This window comes from Lynx canadensis, chromosome B4 (assembly GCF_007474595.2).
Source record: "Lynx canadensis isolate LIC74 chromosome B4, mLynCan4.pri.v2, whole genome shotgun sequence".
In the NCBI taxonomy this organism is placed as follows: Eukaryota; Metazoa; Chordata; class Mammalia; order Carnivora; family Felidae; genus Lynx; species Lynx canadensis.
Window position 1 is genome coordinate 121,970,359 of NC_044309.1, and position 17,596 is coordinate 121,987,954.

General features: G+C 34.9%; 1 protein-coding gene across 1 annotated transcript in view; it reads right to left on the reverse strand.

Moving 5' to 3' along the window:
• Positions 1–17,596, reverse strand: part of NUP37 (nucleoporin 37) — a 42,641-nt gene that overhangs the window by 16,011 nt on the left and 9,034 nt on the right. Inside the window, exons 3-5 of the mRNA XM_030323509.1 lie at positions 16,277–16,401; positions 12,452–12,524; positions 10,658–10,752 (exon numbers count right to left, since the gene is read on the reverse strand). Coding sequence (XP_030179369.1) covers positions 10,658–10,752; positions 12,452–12,524; positions 16,277–16,401 — 293 coding nt within the window. The remainder of the gene's footprint in view (positions 1–10,657; positions 10,753–12,451; positions 12,525–16,276; positions 16,402–17,596) is intronic.

Sequence of the window (17,596 nt, forward strand, 5' to 3'; positions counted from 1 at the left end):
ACTTTTCAGGAAAGTGGGGCATCACAATAAAAGCTGTAAGGGTTCATAGGCTCTTCAGTTTTTTAATTAATTAATTAATTAATTAATTAATTAATTGTTTTTGAGAGGGAGAAGGTGCAAACAGGGGGAGAGGAAGAGGGAGAGAGAGAACCGTAAGCAGGCTGCACGCTCAGGATGGAGCCCAATGTCATGACTGTGAGATCATGACCTGAGCTGAAATCAAGTCAGATGCTTAACTGACTGAGCCACCTAGGTGCCCCTCATAGAGTTCTTAATACACATAACCAAGCATATGGAAAGGTAATGGACTATTTATAAAAGCATAAAAATATAACATTATCAAGTTAAACTAACGAGCAAAAATCAGGAGCTATATGAAATATATTGTATACCTATTTAAATGTCTGCATGGGAAATTTCAAAGAAAAAGCTTTTAAAGTATAATTAATTTACTGACATATTGAGAAGCCAATACTATGGATTAAATCAAAGGGCACTGGAGTACAGATAGCATCACTCTTCAAGTAAAATAAAATAAATGACAGTTTTGAACCAACGTGACTATAATTATAACAAATACCTCTACCCATCCCAACTCTGTGGTCCTCAGTGGAACTCTTAGATTTTAGCTGTAACATGTACAGATGGACAGCTGTCCAGATCTAAGGTTATGAATTATACTTACTTTACTTTTGGTAGTTTAATCTTAAAATTATTGCCTTATTTCAGGTTGAGTGCTTTTTAGCCGAACATTAAGTATCCTTATTTAGTTAATAAAAAGATCCCATAAATTGGGTGTTGGCATATTGCAGCTATCCTAGATATTCTCAAGGGTCTTTTAAATTACAATTAATAGAGGGAGATGTTCCCTCTGAGATTTTGAAAGGAAATTTCCTGGGTAATACTCTGTTCTTTTATTTGTTTGTTCTCCATTTTTAATTGGCAGCTCATTGTCTGGTAAGGAGTTCATTGTAGAAGGAAATTTCTGCTACCAAATGTTTCTGACAACACAAAAGAAGGAATGGATGACATTAAATGACACATCTGTATCCATCTGGCCTTCTCTAACTAGTAAAGCAAAAAATACTAACCGCAATCTTTCTAAAAGACTTGACTGGATCACATGAATTGCTGTACTGATTAATTAAATATGAAAGCAAGCAAAAAAAAGTAATGCTGAGATGTAGTTATAAGGAGGAGAAGGTACTTTACAATGTTACTGGGTGCAAGAAAGGGATTTCCAATACTCTTAGACAACAAACACTTCTTTCATTGAGTTTTGTGATAACAAAATGAAGATTTTCCCCTACCATTTCCAAATAATCACTAAGTTACACATCACACTATGGATAATTCAAAAAAGGGAAAGACATAGTATATTTCCTTAGTAAGTGAATGCAGAATTAGGAAGAAGTGAAACAAATTACAAAGTAACTTACTGCTAAAATGTCTGGTTTTAGGTGCAAAAGGAATTCAGAGGTGGAAAACCATATTAACTACAAGCACAAATCTAGGGTTAAGATGGGCCAATCTCCATAGTGAGTATGGTAGCTTAGAGTGGTGAATAAATAAACTTTGTCATCTGGGCAAAAGCCTTTAACAGTGGAGGCAACAAAAAGGCATGAGAGTATAAAATAAGAATTTTGTACAGGGCACTTTCAGTATGTGTCTGTGTTTCAAATATATTCAGAAATAAGATTAGACTAATTCAGCTTTTTTTTTTTAATGTTAGAGACTACTGTGCAAGTAGTATTAATGTACTAGTAAGTATTAATGATAAAAGAAATGGACCACCACAAATTTTATTGACTTGAGGGTAAGAAGAATAGTAAGGGTGAAAATGAGAGATAATTGCATATGCTTATTATTTTATCCTCCAATAACAAAAAACAATGAGTCAAAAAAAGAATCAATAATCAAAGACTATGTGTGTTTTGGAGGGGAGACAAAGGTAGCCTGTTTCAAACATAACACTAATAAACCAACTATACCATACATAAAATAATCTACCTTTGTAAATCTTTACAAAGCTTTGGAAGAGTTAAAAAAAATATTACAAGCTCATGTTTTTGCTTCATTTTGTTTTCTTGAAATTCCAAACAAATTCAGCAGAAACTACAAGTTTATCATCACAGAGGTGAGAAACTAGGTGAGGCTGCCCCAGGGGAGAATTAACATCTTACTTAACTTACATAGACAGATTTTTGAAGGACAGGAATTCTGAGAAATTTTGTCACATTTAAAAATAAATTCAAAATTAAACTCTCAACTGCAAAGAAATACCATATGGTAGCTTTCAAACAGATCATACAGAATGATTTCATCTTCAAGGAATTCAAAGTAAAAGAACTTTTCCTTTAACTAACATAAACACCAGTAATACTATCCAGGAAATATTAGCATTTTATTATTTCCAAGAAAAATTTTGATAAACTTTAGAACCTAAAATTTGACTATATGTTATAAATGAGGGAAAGGACTCCTTGTTAGTGACATAAATGGACTTTCAAAACAAACCTGAAAAATGTTTATGGATCTGATTCTCATTTATACAATTCACATCCTGCAACCACACGAGGGCCACATAAAACCAGCTTAAATCACTGCAATCACTGATATGGTAATACAATTTACGTGGTAATGGTTTTGGATTTCATCTACAGGAGCACATAAGAGAGAACAAAGAGTTGAATATTAGAGAGAGGTGTGACCAGTACCTGATCATATAAAAGTTTAGAAAAGTCTTGTATCACTTTCTAACTTTTACTCTACTATAATCTTGCATACTATTTAACTGCACTGAATTGAAAAAGGTCTGCAAATGTGATCAACAGGTTTTAGTATAACTTTTGGATAGTTCTTATAAAGAAACAGATCCTTATGTTCCACACAAGGGAGGTAAACTATTACCAAACCTAACACAAACTGTTTATTTATCCTATTCTTAAAGCTCTTGTTATAACTGTGCAATAATTGATCTTGATTTAAAATGTTACAAAAAATTACATGGAATTTTGGAAGGCAAGCAGAGAACTTTATTTCTGGATTTATTTAACCATAACATTATAATAAATAATATAAATTCTCCCGATTTCACTTTGTACCTGGAATTACTTAGGCAAAGTTTATTTGCTCCTGAATAGGAATTCACTGAAGGCTCTCAGTCCCCTTCTTTCTGTTTCCTGCAAGGACTATTTTTATTTTTATTTTTATTGTTTTTAAATTTTTTTTTCAACGTTTTTATTTATTTTTGGGACAGAGAGAGACAGAGCATGAACGGGGGAGGGGCAGAGAGAGAGGGAGACACAGAATTGGAAACAGGCTCCAGGCTCCCAGCCATCAGCCCAGAGCCTGACGCGGGGCTCGAACTCACGGACCGCGAGATCGTGACCTGGCTGAAGTCGGATGCTTAACCGATTGCGCCACCCAGGCGCCCCTGCAAGGACTATTTTTAAATAGACTGCATATTCTGTGATCCCAGTTGGGGTCAGGGAGGGGTAGGGTGGGGTGGGTCAGAACACCATCTTAACTATGGATTCTGAAGACTCTCGAACGTACATAAACAGAGGTAATATGGAAAGAACTTGGCTGGCATGGGGTTCACAGAAGACATTTGATAAACATTTTTTTCCTCTTGTATAACTTTTCAAAAAACAATACAATTGGCTTAGTGAATATCTTAGGTAATTTAGTATTCCTTTATCCAATGATTTGGTTATATTCCTAAAAAAATCTTATTTTTTATTTTTTATATGCTACCCCTTTTCCCATTCTTTTTAAAAATGATGACAGCTAGAACATGACAACTACTAATATCCCATGTTTTATAGACAAAGAATGGCACATTACATGCTTCTATTATTTTAGTCTTAAACTAAGAATCCCTTGGTTTCTAGAAGCCAATTTTCCTTCACCATAAATTTTATCTAATATTTAAAAAGATTGTTGGGGGGGTGGAGGAGGAAAGAGATTTACTTCTGACATCCTTTGTAGTTACAGTGAGTACTGGGTCTTCTATTTCTTTTGTATCCCCCAAAGTACTAAATGTTGGCTATACTAAACGTGTTTAATAAATACTTGTTGATCTGACTTGTTCTTACAGAACGGTACTGTTTTTAATATACAAGAACATCTGTTATTTGGCACTGACTGGGAATGAGATGTTCTGTATTAGTGAGTTTTTAAAATAATAAGCTTAACCCATTAAATACTTAAACACCATTTTTACCTTCCTTTGGAGGTATGGGATAATAAGTCTTTCTAAATGAATATGTATTTATTTACTTCTCAAATATAATAATAACTTTAACCTTCTTTTGATAATGCTGGGTCATAAGTCTGAACACCAGTAGTGACATTTTCCTGTGCATATGCATATACATACATATACGCATGTATGTGTGTATATATATATATGTGTAAATATTTACATATGGTGGACATGATGAGGGCTATAAAGGAGATGGTACCGAACATGAGGCTGAATGGCTAGCAATGCCATTGTTAACTTGGGAATTTCTTTTCTTAAACACATCTCCTGTCAGATGCTTTGTTTGGTGGTGGCAAGACGTGACAAGTACAGAGTTGTATTCATTCCTTCTCCTACTCACTCACTGAGTACTGCCACAAGGGCACTCAGATGCTATGATGACTGACTCTAAGGTAGTAAAGTAAAGCTGACCCTGAAAAATACCTTATTAGTGCAAAGGCCATAGCAATCTCCTCTAGAATAATTTTCCTCATCCTCTAGAAAAGTCTGTTTCTCTTTACTCTTCTTCCTCATCTGTAAACTGCACTAATGAAGTAGGAAGAAGGAACATGACATCTTTTCAAGAACTGGTATAGAATGTTTTAGCAAAGGTATCTTTCAAACATTATAAACTCTACATAAGCGGAAGATAACACTTCTGCAGACATGACTCTAACCACAATTGTGTCAATTTTATTAAGCCCTACAGAATGCTTAATTTTGAACAGAACACACAGGTTATCTGAATACTTACTTTTTCAGTAATATAAAAAGATGAAAACTTAAAAAGTGTTAAACTGGAAACAGCATAATGTAGTGAGCAAGACTGCCTGGGATTCCCCTCTGTAAAAGGGGGAAAACCTACCACATAAGGGTTTTGAGGATTAAATGAATTAATCCATCAAATGAGAATGAAACTTAGAAATCCCACTAAAGGCGGGAGCATTTCAAGATACAAGATAAAGTTTTTGCAATCTTTGTTAGTATTCCATCCCATGGAATAACAGTGATTTATTTTGATACTATCGATATAAAAACTGATTGATTTCCAAGAATATTATCCTTCCTTAGTTTTTCAACTTGACATCCTATAATAAGACTGTGTTATTTTTACTTTGAAAACATTATTTCCCTCTTTCACTTTTTTCTATTAAGATGGACATGAGTTTTAGTCTAATAACCGTAGTTTCACTCAGACACACTGAGTTATGACACTGCAGAACTCCAGATGGCACTATTTACATTGTACTTGATACAAACCATATCCCTGGAATCCTGAAATTTGGCAGCCTTGTCGCTGCCTTATATTTTCCTATCATCTTGTTTTTCTGATATTCAACTTTATTCATTGTAAAGAGAGACAAAGACTACCTGAGTATATACACACCACACTTTTATTCTGTAACAATTAGTTTTCTTTTTTACAGAAATGTATAGTACAATTAAGGCACTAAAATAATTTTTTGTGAATAGATATTTTGATAGCTTATATTTTCTTTTCTTTTTTTTTTTTTTAATTTTTTTTTTTCAACGTTTATTTATTTTTGGGACAGAGAGAGACAGAGCATGAACGGGGGAGGGGCAGAGAGAGAGGGAGACACAGAATCGGAAACAGGCTCCAGGCTCTGAGCCATCAGCCCAGAGCCTGACGCGGGGCTCGAACTCAGGGACCGCAAGATCGTGACCTGGCTGAAGTCGGACGCTTAACCGACTGCGCCACCCAGGCGCCCCGATAGCTTATATTTTCTATGAGTTTCATTTATGACTGTATATGGGCATTATAAAATATTTATTTTAAAAAGGGGATATTGGGACTGATAAGAACTGCTGACTTAAATGAGAATTCAATTTTCTTATAAACCTACATAGATCACAGAATATAAAACTAGATGAAATTTTAGATTACAATTTAATCTCTCATCTTCTATAATAACATTTCAGATTATGAGTAGCCCTGTGGTTCATTGTTTAAATTAATGAAGTTATATCACAGAATGTAGAGAAGTAAGAAAGAGCTGAAATAGTTTAGATACAAATATGTCTTCTCATGCCAGGTGAGTAAGAGTGCAGGTACTAGGGTCAGACTGCCTGATACTCCTGTTCCTCTACTTAACAGCTCTGTCCCTTTCCACGAATTACTTGGCCTCTCTTTATCTTATATCCCCATCATGTAAATGAGCATAAAAATAGTACTTATCTCAGAGTTGTTGTAAAAATTAATTAAATTTACATAGGTAAGTGGTGGTTAATATACAGTAAAGCACTCAATAAAATATTTAGTAATGTTTTTGCTTATTAATATTGCAATTCACTTATAGAAAACAAAATATCTTCGTGATTCTTGGAGAAGCCTGAAATGCCTTCCTCTGCAATGATTATTCACAGGTTTAAAAATAAGTCAATGATTACTGTTCACTGCCTTTCTACCTCCCTGTCAACCCCCAAAGGGGGGAAAAAAAAGGCCAGTGCTTATCAAGTACCTAGCTAGCATGGTGCCTGGCACATACTAGACACTTGATACTTGTCAACTGAATGGACTAGTCTATATATTAATTGAGTCTCAATACATTTGTTTGTCCTTTATACAAGTGACAATTTGTTAACAGAGTGACATGCTAGTACAAGTAAGAACTATCTTCATTTTGTCTGATTCAGAATTTGGCAATTTTCAATAAAATACATAAACTTTATGAATCTGTTCAGGGGATATACCGTTTTGAAATGATGTCCCTAAGGCCATAAATCTAGCTAATTATAATACTGTGTCTCTCTTGGAAATGACAAAGTCAAACATCAGAAAATATGCATAGATCAAAATATTTATTTTAAAAATTATTTAAGTTGGCATGGAGTCAGAGAGAAATATTCATTCTACCCTTTATAGTACAAAATGTTATCTTCTAAGCATTTTCTAGTTTTAGCTAGACATTGTTGAAGACTTTTGCATCAATATTTGTAAGGGATATTGGTTTGCAGTTCTCTTATAATGCCTTTGGTATCAGGATAATATGGGCATCATAGAATAGTTATAAAATGTTCCCTTCTCTTCTATTATCTATAAGCATTTGAGACACTGGTGTCGATTCTTCATTAAATGTTTAACAGAATTCACCAGTAAAGCATCCTGTCCTGGGCTTTCTTTGTTGGGATGCTTTTTTTTTTTTTTTTAAACTTTTTTTTTTTTTTTTTTTTTAATTTTTTTTTCAACGTTTATTTATTTTGGGGACAGAGAGAGACAGAGCATGAACAGGGGAGGGGCAGAGAGAGAGGGAGACACAGAATTGGAAACAGGCTCCAGGCTCCGAGCCATCAGCCCAGAGCCTGACGCGGGGCTCGAACTCCCGGACCGCGAGATCCTGACCTGGCTGAAGTCGGACGCTTAACCGACTGCGCCACCCAGGCGCCCCGGGATGCTTTTAATTACTGATTCAATCTCTTTGTTTGTTATAGGTCTATTCAGATTTTCTCTCTTTTCTTGAGTTTTGCGAATTTTGTGTTTCTGGGAATTTACCAGAATTTTATCTAGGTTAATTTGTTGGTTTGTAACTGTTCATAGCATTCTCTTAAAATCCTTTTTATTTCTGTAATGTTGGTAGTAATGTCCCACTTTTTCTGATTTTTCTAATTGGAGTATTCTCTTGGTCTAGACAAAGGTTTGTCAATTTTGCTAAATCTTTTCCAAGAACCAACTTACAATGTCTTTGATTCTCTGTGGTTTTCTATTCTCTGCTTATCTCTGCTATAATCTTTACTTTCTTCCTTCTGCTATCTTTGTGTTTCCTTTGTTCTTTTTCTAGTTCCTTTAAGATATAAACTTTGGTTACTGATTTCTTTTTTTTTTTTTAATATTTCTTTATTTTTGAGAGAGAGACAGAATATGAGCAGGGGAGGGGCAGAGAGACAGGGGGACACAGAATCTGAAGTAGGCTCCAGGCTCTGAGCTGTCAGTACAGAACTGGATGTGGGACTTGAACTTGTGAACCATGAGATCATGACCTGAGCCAAGATCAAGAGTCAGATGCTTAAACACCTGAGCCACCCAGGCACCCCTGAAATGTTTTTCTATTGTAGTCTTCTCAGAATTCCTTCTTTCCTTTGTTACTATGAAAGTGTAGGATACCTACTACTCTTCCTTACTTTAAACTTCTTGATTTATGCTGTTTCTTTTAAAAGTTTTAATCTATATTGCTAAGCTTTTGGACCAAGACATTTGACTTTAATAGCCAATTGGAATTATCCTTTACTTTTGATTGGTGAACTAAGCTGACAAATTCTAAGTTTAGCTCCTTAGCTACTGCTAAAATGATGTTATCAACCCCCAATCTCAGTGGCTAAGAAAAATAAGCATACATTTCTTGCTCATGAATCTGTAGGAAGCTCTATTTCATAATGCCACATGGGTCCATATTTGTTCTATGTGTTTCTCATTCTGGGACCAGTAGCTATCTAGGCCACTCTCATCTTACAGAAGACAGAGGACAATAGGTCAAGACAAACCACGTAAATCAGATAAAGTGTCTGCTTGTATCATACCAGCTAACATTTTGTTGGCCTAAACAAGCCACATAGCTAAGCCCAATGGAGTGGGAAAATCTCCTTCCATGGGAAGAGGGGAGGGAGAGTATTCATTTGCTGAACAATAACATCATCCATCGCAGTGTAGCAAAATAAGGCAATTAGGTGCAACAAAGTTTTTTTTTAAAAAGTTAAATTTATTTAAAGGACTTACTTTGAAGTTAAGTCTTTCTCCTTTTTAGAATAATGTTCTTACTTTCAGAAAATGATGGTAATAATAAAAGGCAGTAGACCTTTTAAAATTCTTACTACTTGACAAAATAAAAAGTTGGCAACCCTTTTTCAGTCCCCAAAATTTTAGGACCATTTTACTAGTCTACAAAAATCCCCAATTCTACAACAAGAAAAAAAGTAATAATAGACCACTGAATGTAATCCCAGGTCTTTGGCTATTGTTCACTATTCAGAGGCTGTTCCTTGGCTTGCAAAGACGCTCATTTTCCCCCTTCTCAGGTTTCATTATTCCAAATGCTTGTGATTAGGAAAGTCCATGTGTTACAGAACTAAAATGTCATTATTTATATCTAGTGATCTATTCTAACTTTTACCTTAAAAATGGTCCCATTTACTCTTCAGCTCTCTATACAAACTTGGTTTTGTAACATGTGAGGCCCTAAAATCTTAATGGCATGTAAATCTTTCATGTCCTTGACATGAAAATTTTAACAGGCAGTACATAAAGAATAATGGCCTATGACTCTATAACTTTAAAAGGATGAGCTGTTATGATTAAAATTTAACAAGTTCCTCGTGGCTTTACTTCCAATGTGAAAAGACACATATTTAATGGTTTTATATATATACAAGTGTTTATGAACACTAATGATTTTGTCATCGCCTCATCAAACATTAAAACTATGTAAAATAACAGAGCTGTGGGGTATTTTTCCTCACAGTACTGTTAAAGCAAATGAAGTGATTGGCACTCCTATAGAATTCCCTCATTTCACTCCTGACTCCTCAGCTTATTTCCACCTCCTACTCTTCGTCTTATTCTTTACTTGTGATATTCTCCAGCTTTAGGCACTATTAAAAAATGTTATAGCTACCTCATCCATTCCAAACTTGGGGTGAGGTAGAAGAATGTGATATTTAAATGCACTACATCTACAGGAAACCTTTATTTTTTATCTCAAAAAAATTTTTTTAATGTTTATTTTTGAGAGAGAGACAGAGAGAGAGCGCGAGCGAGTGCACACAAGGAGGGGAGGGGCAGAGAGAGAGAGAGACACAGAATCTGAAGCAGGCTCCAGGCTTTGAGCTGTCAGCAGAGTCTGACTCAGGGCTTGAACTCACGAACTGCGAGATCATGACCTGAGCTGAAGTCGGTTGCTTAACTGACTGAGCCACCCGGGCGCCCCTACAGAAAACCTTTAATATAGAGACTTCCAAATTTGTCAGAATAGGAAATTTCCCATGAGTCTTAGTTTAGGAAATGAGATTTGCAATTCATTATTAAACAACTTTCAGACAGGATCTGTGAAATAACTTCACAGTATGGCAATTGCCTTTTAGTATCCTACTGATCTTACCCGATATTGGAGAATTTGACCCATTATATATTTAAATTTCATAAATGTACACATCTAAAATAAGAGGCAGAGAGGCACCTATGAGTCAGCAAGGGACGTTTCCATTAACTGGGATGAGAACTCAACTTACCAGTTGTGAAACTCATGTTTGTGTCATGCTTACAATTTAAACCAAGTATACTTCTTTTATAACATTTTATGGAGTAAATATACAAATTAAATTTTCTCTAATTTTTCTAATGTAATTCTCATTAAAATAAGATGAAAATTGAAAAATGTGGCTTTAACATAAGCAACATACCTGCAGGTATGATCATCACTCACACTTGCAAGTTCTTGGCCCTCTTTGGGCTCAAACACCAAACCATTAATGAAATCTGAATGGCCCTCTAAAATCTGATAAAAGGAGAGAAGTTAGTAAGTACACCGGAAAATAACCTACAATATTCCTACCTAATATTTTTACTTCACTGACTTAAAAGCTTTCACTGCATGCTTCCCTTTTCTATAAATATTTCTTAAGCAATTTGCTATTTTTAAAGCATGATTTATACACCCACTTTTCTGGAAGGTTTATCTTGGAAAGAAGCTGATCATTCAACACAGCTATTAGCTTGATCTTTCTTTTCTAGTATGCATTTCTTACAAACACACACACACACACACACACACGCACACACACGCATACACACACACACTTTTTTTAGTGTACCTGTCCTCATATCACCTCCTCTTATTACATAAAGCTTAAGCAAATATTAAAGCTAGAAGAACTTTCTAGGGGTACTGAGATAGAGTCCCCCTCAACTTTTTAACTCACATCTACTACTCTGCACACTCTTTATCTAATAAACACATATGGATTTCACCTTCTAAGGTCTTTATTCACTTCCTCAATGTGACTGCCATCACCGGGGACAGTTAGTATTAGAAGCCCATAATCACAACAACTCAAAAATCCAGTTTTGTTTTGTGGCAAGAACATTTAAGCTCAAAGCTTGTTTTTAAAAAAAATTTTTTTTTACATGTTTGTCTATTTTTTGAGAGAGAGAGAGAGAGAGAGAGAAATGGAGCATGAGCAGGGGAGGGCAAAGAGAGTGGGAGACACAGAATCTGAAGTAGTCTCTAGGCTCTGAGCTGTCCGCACAGAGCCTCACGTGGGGCTTGAACTCATGAGCCATGAGAAGATCATGACCTGAGCCGAAGTCTGATGCTTAACTGACTGAGCCACCCAGGTGCCCCTAAGATCTACTCTTAGCAACTTACAGGTATGTAACACATACTGTTCATTATACTCATTATGCTGTACATTAGATTCCCAGAACTTATTCATCTTTTTTTATTTTTTTGTTTTTTTGAGAACTTATTCATCTTATAACTGGAAGTTTATGCCCTTTGACCAACATCTCCCCATTTCCCCCATCCCCCAGCAACCACCATTATACTGTTTCTATGAATTTGCCTTTTTAAAATTTCACGTATAATTGAGATCATACGGTATTTGTCTGTCTTATTTTACAGGGTTATTTATTATACTAATAGAAAACATATCTATAGGGCTTACTATACACAAAGATTTGTTCTAAATGTTTTACATGAATTAGCTCTGTCAATGCTTATGGTCCTTGAGGCAGATACTATGATTATCCCCGTTTTACAGATAAGAAACTGAGCACAAAGAAATTGAGAACTTGACCAGTCACACTGTTACTAAAGCGGTAGAATTGGGCTTCAAACCCTGGTAGTCTGGCTCCTGTGTCTGTGATCTTAAGCACTTTGTAATCCCACCTTGCCCTATGCTGTGCTAATTGTTGGTTCTCTTCAAGTCTGACTCAACTCTATGTGTGTTCATGTCTATTACTCTACTACTATACTGAAATGTGAATTTCTAATTTTCATTCATTTGCTGTGCCTATGTAATATTTTAATAAATGCTACCAGATCTATAACCTATAGTCCTTACTATAGCCTAAAACAGAGTCAAATAAAGTAAAATGACATTAAATGTCATTTTAAATTGAGACAAATTCAATTAAAAAAGCAAAAGTAATACATGTTTTAAAATAGAGAGTTATAAGTATACTTGTCAACATACCTTGTATTCATTTTTATCTTGAAGGTCTGAAGTAAACAACCTTATTTTCATATCAGCAGCTGAAGTACAAAATCTAGAAGTAAAAAAACAAGACCCAACACAAATCAGTAATTAGAGCTATAAGTAGAAACAAGGACGGATCTCACATATATAATGTCAAGTGAACAAAGCAGGGCAGAAAAAAAAGGATATTATTATTCTATTTGTATGAAAGTTCTTAGGTAGGAAAAAATAGTTGATAAAATAACTGATAAAACTACAGAAAAAAACTCAAGAAGATAAATGATTACCACAATAATCATGAGAATAATTACCTTTAAGGAGAAGGGAGGTTAATTAGGAAGGGGCAGGGGGAGACCTTAGGTACTGGCAATGTTTTCTATTGCCTTCCATGGGTGATCATTACATGGGTGTTTGTTTTACAATAATCATGTTAAACTGCACATGTACTTTTTTTTTTCTTTTGTACTTTTGGGCACATATGCTATATTTCGTAACATACAAATTAAAGATAAGAAAAAAATTAAAAAAACCCAAAGCTTATAGTACCTAATTCTTCTTTGAATTTGTCCCATTATTGTTTTGGGTATTCATACTTTCCCACTCAGAGGAAACTCTAGAACAGACTTGTTACAACATTACTAATGTGAGGGTCTTCTAAAGTAGATTTCCCCATAGTGATGTCATAAGAAATCATTTAAAAATCTCTCACCAAAATATCATTTCTAAAATAGAAAAAGGCTATTTTAGAAGGCTTTTAAAATAAATATCTCAAGCAAAAGGGTTTATAAAGAAGGTATTAGTAAAAGAATAAGGCCAAGTTCAGTAAAAACATCAAAGAATACAGGCCTTACAGGGACAAAGATTATTTACTTAAAAAAGAATTAATGAAAGAATCTCATTAAGATTAAAAGAGGGGTGCCTGGGTGGCTTGGTCAGTTGAGCATCTGACTCCTGATTTCAGTTCAGGTCATGACCCCAGGGCTGTGGAAGTGAGCCTGGCAGCAGGCTCCATGCAGAGTATGGAGTCTGCTTGAGACTCTCATTCTCTCTCTCTCTTTCTCTCTCTCTCCCCTTCTCCCTCTCCCTCTGCCCCTCTCCTTGTGTGCGTGCTCTCTAAAAAAACCCAATTTTTAAAAATTAATAAATAAAATTAAAAGATAAAACACACCTACAAAACTTTATGGAAAATCTTTTGGTGTTCTACTTTTCTCCAAACTTTGCTGCTTAACTTTATACATGGTAAGTATACTTACATCATCCTTTAATAAACCATAAAGACTCAGAGAACAGAGGTAAGGTGAAGAGTTACTCTCCAGCAAATGTGAAAGAAAAGCAGTGGGGATGAACAGAGAGAGAGATGGAGAGAGAGAAAGAACTGACGGTAACTAAATGCTAAAGATAAAACACTAGGAATGGGTTCTTTCTAACTATAAGTTAACGATGGTAAGACAGACACAAAGTTATATACCTCAGTCATCTTGATAGACCACTCTTCAGTCATGAAAAAAATAGTATCTACTTTGGATTATAAATATAAAAAAAGTAAAGTAAGAAATATAAAAATACAGTTTAATCACAACTGTGTAAAACTATTTATGAAAAAAATAGAGTACTGGGTGTGTAGATGGCCTTTAAAAATGTTTCTGTATATTCCAAATTTGATACAGTAAATGTGTATTATTTTTATAATAAAAATAAATAATTTATTTAAAAACAAAATTGTGCTGCCAGCTTGCTATAAAAATACTGTCTTTAAAATTAATGCCTGGTTAACGTGCCAAGTTTATTATACATATTTGTAGAGTTCTCCCCAAAATTTGAGGCTGCTTATCAAAAGGCAACAACGACAAAAAAGATGAAACAGTATAGCATATCCATTAAAAGGAGGGCAGGAAAACAGGCACCAAGCAGAACCATGGGAAGAACAGTTTCTACAGCTTTAAAAATCTGCTAGCGAATGCAAAGAGACTGCCTGACTCTTGTTTAGCTTCAGATTCTGTGAACACTTCCTTTTAATATAAAAGGAAATGAACAGCAAACTGGCTGCTGACAATGACTTATGTATGTTAACAAGCACTGTCGTGTGGATTATTTAAAATTCAGTTAGCTAAAACCTGTAAAGCTTCTAGAAGAAAACACCACATCTTCACAATCTTTGTTGCAGGCAACCATTCTGTAGTTAGGAAATAGAATGCATATGAAACAGTGCTCAACATCATGAGTCATCAGGGAAATGTCATTCTGGTACTAACCAAATTAAAGACTGACAACAATTAAACATTTTAGAGTTGGTAGAGGAAGTGGATCATCTTTAGATTATTGGTGGGCACATGAAATGGTAGAAGCACTATGGAGACTGGTACTTTTTAAAAAATGTTAACATACATCTATCCTCTGATTCTACTCTGATTCTCTTAAGAGTAGGAGCAATTCTACTCCTAAGAGAAATAAAACCATGTATCTACTAAAAGCTGTATATAGGGACGCTCAAACAACTTTAGTCATAATAGCTAAAAACTGGATACTGCCCTAGTGTTTATTTACAGGAGAATGTTACAAACAAATAGTGGTATTTATACAATGTAATGGAATGCATTACAAAGTAACAAAATAAATGAAAAGAAAAAGAAAAGAACCACTGGTACTCTTAACACGGATAAATCTCAAAAACATCATACTAGACACAAAAAATACATTCTATATGATTCTATTTACATGAAGTTCTAGAATAGGCAACACTCATTTCTGAAAATTAGATCAATGGTTGCTTTGGCAGAGGATGGGGTACATGGATTGACTGGGAAGGAGCATAAAGAACCTTTAGAAGTGATGGAAATGCTATGTATTGCCAGCATATGGGTTATACAAGTATATGCATGTCAACACTGATCAAATGGTACTCCCAGAAACTGAGAATTTCACTGTTTTCAAATTATCCCTTAATTTAAAAAAATTAGGTTAGCTCAGTAAGAGCTAACTTATGGCTGCTAAGCTGTTTACTAAAAGAAGACATATCTTTTAGATTTGACATCTGTGGAAGCAAGGTTAGTGTTCTGCAACAAGCACTAAATAACCTGACATATTATTATTGCCTTTGTGGAGAAGGCCTCAGCAGGTAGTGTCAAGATGTTTCTCAAAAAGCAATTGTTCTTTTCTAATGTTTTCATAAAAACTGAAGCTCAAGTATTAGAACTGCCGCTTTATATACTGTTAAACATGTACATGTGACATTGGCCTATGTGTGCAGTAGTAAGTTTGATTAATGACTCAACCACATTTACTTATTTCAACAGAGTTGTACTTTCAGTAAGTAGTGGACTCAGTGAAGAATCTGTGAAGACCTCAAATGATTTAGGTGAAACTCAAGTAAAAATTTATGTAGTCAGGCCCAAACATATTCTCAAAGTACCACTACCATGTTGCATATTTAAATCACATATTCAGATAATAAGCCTAAATTACAAAATAATGGCCAATGTTAAAATTGCTAATGTCTAGGGGCGCCTGGGTGGCTCAGTCAGTCGAGCGTCTGACTTTGGCTCAGGTCATGATCTCGTGGTTTGTGGGTTTGAGCTCTGCATGGGGCTCTGTGCTGACAGCTCAGGGCCTGGAGCCTGCTTTGGATTCTCTGTCTCTTTCTCTCTCTGCCCCTCCCCTGCTCATGCTCTGTCTCTAAAAGAAATAAAACATTAAAAAAAAAAAGCTAATATCTAAAAGTGGGGAAAAAGGAAATGGAGGAGAAATGTCCTTATGATCAAAGGCTTCAGATCACTTACAACAAAGGACATTAATAAATACTGCATTTAATAGTTTTAAACTTACTTGATTATTGGAGGCAATGAATCAAGTCTAGTTTCTGGGCTCCAAGCTATGCCATCAACCCTGACTCCATGCTGAAATGTTCGTAGTGTTTTATACTGAATTCCGTCCACGTCTGCTTCTTCTTCCTAAACATACATAGTAAATGTTTTAATAAGTTATAAGAACAAACACTATAACACCCCATTTCGTTATAATGAAGAATTTATCAGGAGGCCATGTATATTCTTTTGTAAGTTCAAAAACAAATTAGATACTGAGATTTAAGTGGTTTACTGAACAACGATGACAAAAATCGGTAAAACTTTCTAAGCCTCAAAGAATAACTCTCTAGGGCTACTAAAAATAAACAGTGAACATGTTATACTTTATCTTACTTAGAAGACATTTTATTCCTGATAGTGAACATATTTCACACCAAATGCAATGAAAATTGAATCCTCTAAAAATCAAAATATTCTAGGTAAATGAATTACCATACATAATCGAACTGACAATATTAAAAAAATACATACCGAACATAAAGTTTTGGTTATGTACAAGATAATGCCTCAGTCATTACAATGAATATCAATAATTTTCACATAGTATTATATATGGCACTATACATGTATAAGATGTTACAAATTGTTCATCTAATACTATTACAGTCTATGAATAGTGAATATGTTGATACAATCTGGTTAGTCTTTTGGATTCTAGGTTAGATGTTTAATTAAAGTCAGCTTATTTACCCGCTCAGTACTAGTAAAATGATTTCTGTTTATCTTCATGGGAAGAGGAGGAAGAAAAAATGAATTTTGAAAAGCCAAGTCATCTAGGTCTGGCAATATGGATGTTCACCTGAAAAGCTTTCCCATTATAAAAATAATGCAAAAATCCAAGTCCAGGGAAGCAACTGAGCACTTAGGCATGCAGCTATCTTAAGTACTTCTGCCCACATCCAATAACTAACTGCTTGTTTGAGAGGCAAAAAGACAAAGCTTAGTGCCCGCACAAAGAGGGATGATTAGAAACTTCTGCATAGATCCAGGACTTCTAAAGGGGAAGTAGGAATAAAACCAAAAAACTGAAACTACTATGCAAAATGTCTACCATGGGCGAAGGCTAAGAAAGAGAAATGCCACTTAGAAGAAAATCTCAACCATAAACTGGTCCTCACATAAGTTTGGGGCCTGAATTCACACTAACTATGTGCTTCAGAAAATAACATTTTAAAATGGCCATATGTTGGTAGTGGCCCCAAGCACTTGACAGACAAAAGCAAATTCTCTTTGGATGAACTACCTCTACCCAGGTCTCAAAAAGTTCCCACAGATATAG